At 40.9% G+C, this 11655-nt stretch overlaps 1 protein-coding gene across 1 annotated transcript in view; it reads left to right on the plus strand.

The window, feature by feature from the left end:
- Window positions 1–16: 16 nt before the first annotated feature.
- ATRN (attractin) overlaps window positions 17–11655 on the plus strand; it is a gene marked incomplete at both ends in the record, with an annotated part of 21872 nt that continues 10233 nt past the window's right edge. Inside the window, 6 exons of the mRNA XM_010164040.1 lie at window positions 17–150; window positions 2200–2405; window positions 3650–3818; window positions 5213–5303; window positions 7418–7661; window positions 9154–9337. Coding sequence (XP_010162342.1) covers window positions 17–150; window positions 2200–2405; window positions 3650–3818; window positions 5213–5303; window positions 7418–7661; window positions 9154–9337 — 1028 coding nt within the window. The remainder of the gene's footprint in view (window positions 151–2199; window positions 2406–3649; window positions 3819–5212; window positions 5304–7417; window positions 7662–9153; window positions 9338–11655) is intronic.

An 11655-nucleotide genomic window follows, 5' to 3' on the forward strand; every position in this document is an offset into this window, starting at 1 on the left:
TTTTTTTCTTTTCTTTTCCAGTGGTCTTATTGTTCCAGAGAAAGACAGCAATGAAACAGTACCAGAAGTTGTAGCTACTTCTGGATATGCCCTTCTGCATTTCTTCAGTGATGCTGCCTATAATTTAACAGGGTTTAACATCACGTATAAGTAAGTAGTGCCACTCCAAAGTGATGTTGCAGCTTGTGCAAAAGGAGATTTCCTTTTTTTTTCTCAATTTTGTCTTGAAATAAGCCACTGAAGCATGTAATTACGAGTAGATACTTGAATTTAGATTTTTATCTTTATTATACCCTTGCAGTGGTTAATAACTGTGATGATGTACTCAACATTAACTTGTCAATTGTAAGCGTGGGCAAACGTTTGCTCCAAAAGACATCATGGTATTTATTTTATGTTATTAGATTTATTTGGTCATGTTCAGTCAACCAGAATTACTGTATTTTGTGCTTGTGTGTGCTCTTAAGAGTCTCTTACAGAGATTCTTCTGCAGAAACATGCTTTTCCATAAGCAGACACGTTTCACTTGGGACACTGGACTGAACCTGCTGTTGAGGATCCTCAAGCCATTTTCTTTCTTATTCAATCCTTGGATTGAATCACTTAATCTGGCTCCTTTTTTAGTCTGGAAGGGTGTCCTGGTTTTGCTATATTCTTTGGTTCATAATTTAAATATTATAATTATTTATATGTGTCCTTTCTGCTGACTAATATATATTTATTCCTTATTGATAAGCTTTTTAAAAGTAATTCTAAAGTGCTCCCTAATTCATCAACTGCTTTTAAAAAGTGTTTTTTTAAAGTAAATTATCTCAATGTGGACATCCTAACAGAGATGGAATTTCTTGCTTCTGATGAGAATCATGGGCTTTGAAATTTTTGCTCCTACAGATATAAATGATGTTTGTGCTGCACTGGGAGATTTTAATTTGGGTGTAGCTTACAGTTCTCACCCCTCTTTCAAAAAAATCAAGTGTAAAATCCTTGATCACAACTGACTTTTTGCAAAAATTGAAAGTTTTCCTTAAAATGAAATGCTTAGTTTTTTGAATACCAGTCTTGGTACTTTCATCCTTATTCAACACTTAAATATACAGTGTATTATTTGAAATATGCAGAATATTCAGCACCTTTTGAAAGCTCTAGAAGAATATAGGGAGCTTTTGCAAAGTTACTTGAGACATAGCAGCTGAAGCAGTAGCATTTTGCAAGTCTGGCTGATACCCTAAACCATGACACCATCTACTCCCAGCTCTTGGTATTGCACCATTGCAACACAGCAGAGACATTCTCTTAAAGAATAACCTGTCTTTTTAAAAATTCCTTTAGGATATTTTAATATTTCTTTAAATCTCCACTTTCTTGATCATTTCAAACAATTTTCAAGTACTGTTTTGTGGTTTGTTTCTTCTTTGTGTTCTGGTTGTTAAGTTGTCCCCCAACTTTTTGGCAGAGAGTAGATAAAAGGGTGTATTTATTTCTTTTCAGTTTAACAGTCTTTATAGTTACTACTGCAAATAGGTGCTCAGGAAACACTTGTGAAATTATAGGCTTGGAGCCAGTGACTCCACCTGTCACACAACAGTGAGAATGTTGGATAGTAATCCCCATCTGTGAGTTATACTGGTTGATAAACAGGCAAAAACTGGAATTTGGAACTGAATAGTGTCCCTGAATTTGGATCTTCACCAAGGATGTATCTGGTTTTGCCTCAGCTACATTGCAGATATTATAAAATCAGAAATGATTCAAAACGGGCACATCTTTGGCTTTGGGATTCATTTCAAGTGTGTTCCCTTCGTAAGCAGATCCCAGAATAGCACCTAATTGTGAGTAGTTTAAGTATAAATTGCACAGACACCACAAAAACCTTATGTGCTGATTAAAATTCTTCACTTAACTGTTGGAGGTTTTAAAGCAATTCATTTGCATTACAAATGACTAAAAAACCATCCTGATAATTTTTCAGAGGAGTTGTAAGTTTAACTCATTGAGTGAGGCAGCTGGGTGTAGATGATAGAACAAACCTTCTACAAGTGCATCACATCAAGTTCTTAATCCACTGCTCTCCTTGGTTTGTATGTTGACAAGCAGCTGTGTTAAATTCAGTTCAACATCACTCTTGTATTCATTAATTAGAGGTATGGCTTGGGGAATCTGTTTCATTACTGACAAACCTTCTTTCCTTGATGTTCACAGTTTCAATATGTGTCCCAATAATTGCTCCGGCCGAGGAGAGTGCAAGCTCAATAACAGCAACAACGCTCTTGAATGTGAATGTGCCAAATACTGGAAGGGAGAAGCTTGTGATATTCCCTACTGCACAGATGATTGTGGGGCACCTGAGAGAGGACATTGCAACTTTAACGATACTAGAGCATGTTCGTGCTCCGCAGGCTGGCAAGGTGAGTCTCTGGATTAATATGGAGAAGCTCTTGGATGCCTTTTCAATGTGTGGCTCTTGCAGTTTAATTGGGAGCATTTGAGAATGTTCTACTTGACAGGGCACAAGTGTTACCATTTTGACTAGGAACAGAGTATATTTTCATATCAAAAGATCATACTTCATTTGTAATAAATGCTTTTAAAAGCAACTAAGCTACTATACAGAGCAGTACCCACCTGTTGTGTGCAGGCATCAGATGAAGACTTTAAACCTCATTCCTGTGCACCTGAAGAAAACTAAAACCCGTGTGGAATTATTACTGGAGGTGACTTAGAAATTTCTTTGTCTCTACATCTGAAGAGAGTCACAGAATCCCAGAATTGCCTCGATAGGAAAAGACCTTGAAGATCATTGAGTCCAACCATGAAACCAACACTGACAAGTCCCCTGTGACTAACCCATGTCCCTCAGCACTATGTCTACACGACTCTTCAGTCCCTCCAGGGATGGGGACTCCACCACTGCCCTGGCCAACCCCTTCCAATGCCTGACAACCCTTGCAGCAAAGAAATTCTTCCTCACATCCCATCTCAACCGCCCTGGGCGTAACTTGGGGCCATTTCCTCTTGTCCTGTCACTTGGTCCTTGGTTGAACAGACCCATCCCTACCTCTCTCCACCCTCCTCCAAGGGACTTGCACAGAGACACAAGGCCTCCCCTCAGCCTCCTTTTCTCCAGGCTCAACACCCCCAGTTCCCTCAGCCGGGAACTCAGCACACTTGTGCTCCAGACACTTCCCCAGCTTTGTTGCTCTTCTGTGGACACACAAAGCCATAGAACCTTGAGTTTTTATAACGTGCTGCTGAGCAGGTCTCATGAAGCTTTTGCAGGTTGTGTCGTGGCTTCTATGGGCACACAGTAGCTAGATAAATGCTGGAAAATACCCTCTTAGTGTGGAGTGGAAAGAGATCTGCACTGTACTCCCCTATAATCACAGTGAGGAATATAATCACTAGTTCATCTAGTCTGGAACTGCTTTTTATGAAAACAATTCTAAATCTGAAGGATGTGGTTTCAGTTGGGAGGTCACACACCAGGTGCATCACAGATCACTGGTGTGGGCAAGGAAACGAGGATCACAGCTTTCACCTGTTACCTGGCCAGCACCATCTTTGTCACCTGTGGTGCAGGATTTTGACCTCTAGTTGAAATACAGGCTTTGGAAAAAAAATTAAACCTTATTTTTAAACCTTATTTTCCCAGGTCCTGGCTGTTCAATTCCTGTTCCTGCAAACCAGTCGTTTTGGACCCGGGCGGAATATTCTCTTCCAAAACTTCCTAGAGCATCTCACAAAACCGTTATCCATGACAATAAAATGTGGATTGTTGGAGGCTACGTCTTCAATCATTCTGACTCTCAGAAGGTTTTAGCGTGAGTATAAACCTACATAATAAAGTTTAAGTAGAGGAATTTAGATTTGAGAATTATTTTTAGAAAATGCCATCCGACGTGCTGTGCTTTGGCCTACGCTCCATGTCCAGGGGAAAACAGCAGTAAGAAAAACTTAGACTGAAATTTGAGGTGTTGGAAAATGCTGCTGAGAGGTGCTAATTTTGGAAAAGTAAAAGCATAAGGTTCCTGCTGGTCAGTGAATTTTTGATTCATCTGCTTCTGACATTAATTAAGTATCTGCTGTATATTTCTAGGCTCGCTTCTAAATTATATCTATGTATTCAAAGAGGGTAGTTTTGCTTCTGTGTTATTAGCCCTTCCTTATATTATATCTGTGTGACTTCAGAGTGTTTGGCTCTTTAATTAATCCATACTGATTACTGGGGATGTTTATGCGTAGTGAATGGGGTACCAAACAGGGAGTGGCATTTAGAATGATGACATTTATACAATTAGTTGAGATTTAACAGTAATTAAGATAGCAAATAGTCATTGTGTACTTCTTGGAAATCCCCCATTAAAAAAAAACATTTCAAGTTTTATCTTGAGCCTAAATATTAAAATTCCTAAATACTAAAAAAATATTTAGGCAGATCTGGGCAAAAGCTGAATTTTTTTTCCCAGGGGTACCTCAATTTCATGGACCTAAGCGAGAGCTGTGTGTTCTGCGCTCGTGGTAATAATTCTTAGAGGGGAAGTTAAAGAAGAGCTGAAAATGCACATTTAGTTGTAGAATAGTTGCTGATTACTTCCACAATTTACTCTTTCAAAGTCATGCCTGATTTTTCAACAGATACTCTGTGGCTTCATTGAACGCTTTCTCGGAGGTGATTTTATCTTATAAGGCTGTAATCCTGGCCAGTATAGTTCATTCTTTTATCTAAAAAGCCACAGGCCATTTTCAGGGCAGAGGGTTTATCTTGTTTCAAGTTCACAGAAAAAAAATCCACTTGAATGAGAAATACATGATTTTTTAAAAAAAAGTGCCTTTTAAACACTAACAGGTTTGGGTTTTTTTTAATCAAGTAGTTGGAATTTATCTGAGCTTAGTATGAACTTTTTCTGCTCTTTTGGGTGGATCATGTGGTATGAGTTGGTTGTAGCTTAATAAACAATGCATTACCTCTTGATTTTGCATGGGAAAGAAAACTCAGGGTAAAGCAAATCAATAAGTGAACGTTAAATAACAGAGCAGGCTTGACTGGATTTTTTTAATCCATAACTAGTCTGTAAGTGCTCTGTGCATGCTGAAATGTTGGGAGGACTTTTGTTAAATAAAATGATTTCCCCACAAATCCTGGAAAGGATGAGCAGTAATTTTCTTGACTTTATTTTCTACTTCTCAGATAATTAATTCAATTTTTATTATACAGGTATGATCTTATTTCTGAAGAGTGGCTTCCACTGAACAACACTGTGAACTCTGTAGAGATGAGATATGGTCATTCGTTGGCATTACATAAGGTAATTTTAGTGCTGATTTCCCCCTTTTCTCCCCCTACATCCACCCCTTGCCACAGATCAGTCTTGCTTTGGAAGAAGCATTTTTCCTTCAAAGGCTTCTCCATGGATGTCCCACTCTTGTGTACTTGACTTGGCCTGGTATCCCAGAAAGTCTTTGCTTGTGTGTTCCTTCTTTCCCCTTTTTTTCAGAGATTTTAAGCCTGACTGAGGTCAGTGAGTCTGTTATTTCCTTCTTGCAAGACATGCTTGACAGCTAGAGTTTTCTGGACTTCATCTGATTCCCCAATTGCCTTTTGTGTAGACAACATCAATATTTTTATGAGCTCTGTTGTCCAGGATGCCAAAGCAGAGCTGGTAAATTAGGAATTTCTGGAATGTGCTCTGCTTCTGAATCTATTCTTCCAACATCTGACACAACAAGTGGATTTGACTGTTTCTTACCTCATTTCTCACCTGCGTGCCTTGCTGTGGGTGCAGGCCACATGAGAGCAGAATGGCAAAGCCTTTGAAAAGGAAATGAGCTAATCTTTTACTGACCTTTGGTTTTGGAATGTTAATTAGCTCATCACAGTACAAGCCTACATAAAGCTCAATTATAAACACTTGAGAAACTCCACACAGTGTAGTTCACAAACAAAACACTTGATGAACCTGAGAAGGATTGAAATTCTTGCCTGTGAGGGATCGATGCACATTCTCCAAGTAACTGTTCAAAAGCAGGGTATGATAAATGGGTTTATTATCAGTGCTGGGCAGTGGTTCTCAGGAATTTCCCAGGAAGCACCAACTATAGTAGAGAATTTCTCTTTCCAAGGTAACTGCCTTGCTAATAGAGACACAGAACTCCACTACTCACTTTGGTGGATTCATGACTGACTGAGAGTTTCCCAAAGGAAACTGAATAGAGTATTGGAACTTGGCTGTTGCAGGATGATTAATAAAATCACAGAATCATAGTGGTTGGAAGAGACCTTTAAGATCACTGAGTCCAACCATAAACCCAGCACTACCAATTCTACCTCTAAACCATGTCCCTGAGCACCTCATCTGCCCGTCTTTTAAATCCCACCAGGGAAGGTGACTCCACCACCTCCCTGGGCAGCCTGACCACCACTTCAGTGAAGACGTTTTTCCTCATATCCAATCTAAACCTCCCCTGGTGCAACTTGAGGCCATTTCCTCTTGTCCTGTCACTTGTTCCTTGGTTGAACAGACCCACCCCCACCTCTCTCCGCCCTCCTTTCAGGGACTTGGACAGAGCCACAAGGTCTCCCCTCAGCCTCCTTTTCTCCAGGCTCAACAACCCCAGTTCCCTCCACCGCTCCTCCTAAGACTTGTTCTCTAGGCCCTTCCCCAGCTCTGTTGCCCTTCTTTGGACATGCTTCAGCACCTCCTAACTTTCCTGGCTAACTAACCTGGCTCCCTTCTATCCAAAGGATCCTCATTCTTTGTCAGTGCATTAACTTGGAAGACAAAGCCTTTAGTGTACGGACGCAGAGGAGTTTCCATCATAACTGCCTTTCTTCCCAGTTATCTTCTGCTCTTTGCCTTTGCAAGCTATGGAAGGGATTTAGTTTGCTTATTAAATCACCTGACTTAGGTGCCTGACTTTGGGTGCCTTTGAGAGACCTCTGAGCTCCATTTATTGTGAAAAAAGACCTCGTGGGTACCGGTGGTGAAATCTGGGTAGCAGGTCAGCTCCCCCAAAAGTATGTACACCTTCCCTGCTTTTGATCAGTTGAATTGTTCTCCAGGCTTCACTAGATTTTATAGTGGATGCTTAGAGACTCAGCTAGCATACAGGCACCTAAATTTTGACGTCTGTCATCTGAAGGTCAATCCTGCCCCACCCACCCATTCCTCTCACTACCCTGATGTAGGATGAATTGTGTGTGTTGAAGGTATTCTGACAGTACAGACTTGGGATACAAACTATGGAAGTTGTGGTTGCTTTCATACCAAATGTGAGTGGTAAAGGAGATAACGTTTCTCCTTGAGAGAGGAGAAAAACGTAGACTGAGAGAAAATAAAATATAATAACTTCATTCCTTATATATCAGCTGTTTCCTAAATGCCAAACTCATTGGCCTCATTTTAAATCTAACTTCTTTCAGGATTATATATACATGTATGGTGGAAAAATAGATGCTACGGGGAACGTGACCAGCCAGCTGTGGGTGTTCCACATTCCCACCCAGACCTGGATTCAAAAGACACCAAAAACCAAGGAGCAGTACGCTGTTGTTGGCCACTCAGCACACATTGTCACCCTGGAAGATGGCAACACAGTCATGCTCGTCATCTTTGGGCACTGCCCTCTTTATGGGTATATCAGCAATGTCCAGGAATATAACGTGGGTGAGTGGGGCTCTACTTAACTATTCCCTTCAATTTTAACAGCTGGTTTGAAAATGATTTCAATGATCCATATTCAGATAGCAAAACAAAGACAGGTACGTTCTTCTCCTTCTGTTTGTATTTATGACAAGTTCAATCTAACTTCCAGTGTTTGGATAGCACAAAGAGTGAGCAGGCAGCCACGTGCCTCCAGCTTTATACAACTTGTTAGGTCCCACAGACAAAAAAGCTGTAATTGAGAGATAAAGCAGGATAATGTGGGACAATTCAAATTAATTTTCCTCTCTCCCTTTGACAAAGCAAACACTTCTGAAATTGGTTTTGTATCCTGTGAATACAAGAATAGCAATTCAGACTAAGTATCTGCTTAACCTGATCCCTGTGTCCCCAGTAGTGAATGCTTAGGGGAACAGGCAGTGAATTTCTGGACTTCTCTATCTCTGTTATGATCTGATCCCCATATCTCTGAGAATAGTCCAAACTCTGATTTTAGGATCCAGAGATTTGTAGTATCACCGGTGGAGAAATGTAGGAAGCTCTCCAGATGAACTGAACTTTTTCAGCTCTGAAATGGCTCTCTGGAGGCATGTCCCTTGCTCCACTGACCAGGTAGAGAACATAGTTAAGCACAGGAAATTCACAACATGAATGTGCTGGTTATTGTCAGAAATAGTGGCCCTATATGCAATTTCAACCTGTTATCCTTGTCCTTCATTCATCCTGATCCAGAGGATCTACTGGAGCCTACTCTGCTTCCCTTGTGTTCACATGAATGCACTTTCTTCTTCTAGAAGAAAGCTTGAGAAAACCAAGATGTGTGGGACAGTGATTTAGTTTTCCACTGCTCTGTTTCTCCCACGTGTGATCTTGCAGACTATTCAATCCCTCTGCCTTTTGTGTACCTGATCTGCCCTGCAATTAGGAAGCCTGTGTAGGGTTTCATTCTGCACTTGCTACAGAGATTTGGTGTGTAATTTGACATTTTTGTTTCAGTTGCCTTTCTATTATGTCTAGAGTGCTTCAAACCAATGTTATTTTAGTGAGTGAGATGTAGGACCATTAATCACATATTAGTTTTTAACTGCTTTGTTCTTTACAGTCATACTTGGCTTCAGTGCTATCTGGCTTTATATACATATAAAATAAAAGTGCTCTTGGGTATCATTCCAAATCAAGCCATGGTGCTGGCATTTTAATGGCATTGAAATGCAATATATGATTTCTGTGCTTTTTATCTCTCATTTACTTAGCTTGTCTGCAAAATGTAATAAATGACTGTAGAAGAGATGTTACTGGTCTAATTAAAAATACTTAACAATATTTCTTGACAAGAAAGTCCTTGAAGTAGAATATTTTTGGATTGGAAGTGATAGAGACAGTGTCTAGATCTGAGTCAAGGGAAACCCAATTTGTTTCACCACCAGATTTGTTGATAAGTTATTAATGGAGATAAATTAACCGTGTTCTGTCACTCACATTTTTCATTTCACAGACACAAATGAATGGAACATTTTACAGACAAGCGGAGCTTTGGTGCAAGGAGGGTACGGTCACAGCAGTGTTTACGATCCACATACAAGATCAATTTATATCCATGGAGGTTACAAAGCGTTCAGTGCCAACAAATACAGGCTAGCAGATGACTTGTACAAATATGAAGTTGATTCTCGTATGTGGTAAGTAGTTCTTCCTCCTGTATCCCACCCCGTGGTTTTTGTTTGCAGTGGACAAAAGGATGGAGTATTTGGGAAGGGTACGGTAGTATGTAGTTACCTGCATTCAGGATAGATCATGTGCTCTTGTAGCTGTTATTTTTAGGTCCCTTTATGAATAAGAGAATCATATAATCACATATAATCAAGGCTGTGAATGAGCCAAGAAATCCTTTTTAATCTATTGTTGTATTAAAGCTGAAAAAGAGAAATATTTGATGGGGTTTTCTTGCCAGCAGTACAGACTGTGCATACGAGTGCAGTTACCGCAGTCAAGTGAGTGATAATTCATTCTGCAGTTAAGACCGCAAAAGAATTTCTATTATAACCCCATTTTCTTCTGGCTCTGTAACTGCTTGAAACGTTCATTTCTTAAGCTGAAATCTTCTGTGATTTGTTTCTGCCCAAAGGTGAGTTTTATTAAAAAGCTACAGCGAAACTTCACAACTTTGAGCTACAGAGGTGAAATACATTTTTCTCAATTTTGTGTTTCTCTTAAAGATTTTTTTTTTTTAAAGGCTCCTGACAAAAAGGAAAGCTGATCTTTTGAATTAACACATGTAAATTTGAGTCACCATATTGCTTTTTTTTTTTTGAGAGAGAGTTTAAAGCAGCTTGTATTTCTACAACAACTGTTGGTGAGTCTGTACTGATGAGTAAAGTAACTGGTGACTAATTTCCAAAACCCTTCCTTCCTGCCCCGTTGTACCCGCAGTAATAACCACGCTTTCTTGCTTCATTCCATCCTCCACTTCACCTGTGGAGTGGACAAATCTAGCTGAATAGACAGAAAATGTCACAGATGTGACAATATTCTTCCAAACTGCTGCAGCACGACCTTCTTTTCTTCGCATTTATTTTGTCAGTCTTGAGAGGACTGTCAGAGCAGGTGAGGAGTCGCCTTGCAGTGAGACACGTAGGAGCGTCTGCTCCTCTTTATCTGTAATTTTTTTGGTATCATTGACTCCTTTTTTTTATTCTTCAGTGAATTAGATCTTCTCTCCCTCTTGTGTTTTCATGGAAGGGCAAAAAAAGCAGTCCCTTGATCTTTATTTGGGCAAGTGTGTTTCTGCCCATGTTCCCTCTGGTGTTTTGACCAGCAGCTTCATAATCTGCCCCTGTAGCCATGGCAGGGACAGAGAAATTCTCAGGAAACCCTCATGTGCTGTGGTACCTCAGCTTCTGCATTAGGAACAGGTCTCTCATCCAGGTTGTTGATAAACCATTTGCTGAATATTTCATTATGAAAGTCTAAGCTTCAGTCCAAGCTGCGTTTGAGATGCTGCTGTTCTGCAGACCTGGTGTGATATCCTGCAAACCCGTGACACAGACACGGCCTCATCAAAATTGTCCTGCGATCCCATCCTCTCAAAATAGTAGGGAAATTCTAAAATCATTGAATGTTGTGAGTTGGAAGGGACCCACAAGGATCATGGAGTCCAACTCCTGTCCCTGCACAGGACAATCCCAACATTCACACCATGTCCCTCAGGGCCTTGGCCAAATGCTGCTGGAATCTTGTCAGCCTTGGTGCCATGAGCACCTCCCTGGGGAGCCTGTGCCAGTGCTCCACCACCCTCTGCCTCAAGAACCTTTTCCTCATGGCCAACCTCACCCTCCCCTGCCACATCTTCCTGCCATTTCCTCTGCTCCTGGCATTCGTTGGTGGCCAGAGAGAAGAGATCAGCGCCTGCCCCTCCTCTTCCCCTTGGGAGGAAGTTCTAGGCCCCCGCGAGATCTCCTCTCAGTCTCCTCTTCTCCAGGCTGAACAATCCAAGCGACTTCAGCCTCTCCTCATACGGCTTCCCTTTTGTGTTCACTGCCATTAATCATGCTGATTAAAGGGTGAGGTCAGTGACAAGTTTGATTAATGTTTCCCATGATTTAGTCATGGATGAGGCCTTGAGTTTTGGAGGTATTAAGCTGCGGAGCTCCGTTATCGGCAGCTCCATCGATTTCCTTAAAATAGGTTTTTTAGTTTTGAGCAACTGATGAAGCCCAGTTTGAAAGAATTCCTTAAATTACTATAGAAGTAGAGTTACTATAAAATGTTGGAATCCTCCCAGGTAGTGTCCATATCAGCAACTTTGTTGCACCAAGGGCAGTTGAGATGGGATGTGAGGAAGAATTTCTTTGCTGCAAGGGTTGTCAGGCATTGGAAGGGGTTGTCCAGGGCAGTGGTGGAGTCCCCATCCCTGGAGGGATTGAAGAGTCGTGTAGACACAGTGCTGAGGGACATGGGTTAGTCGGGGACTGGTCAGTGTTGGGTTCATGGTTGGACT

This window comes from Antrostomus carolinensis, unplaced genomic scaffold (genome assembly GCF_000700745.2).
Source record: "Antrostomus carolinensis isolate BGI_N321 unplaced genomic scaffold, ASM70074v2 scaffold14613, whole genome shotgun sequence".
Lineage (NCBI taxonomy): Eukaryota > Metazoa > Chordata > Aves > Caprimulgiformes > Caprimulgidae > Antrostomus > Antrostomus carolinensis.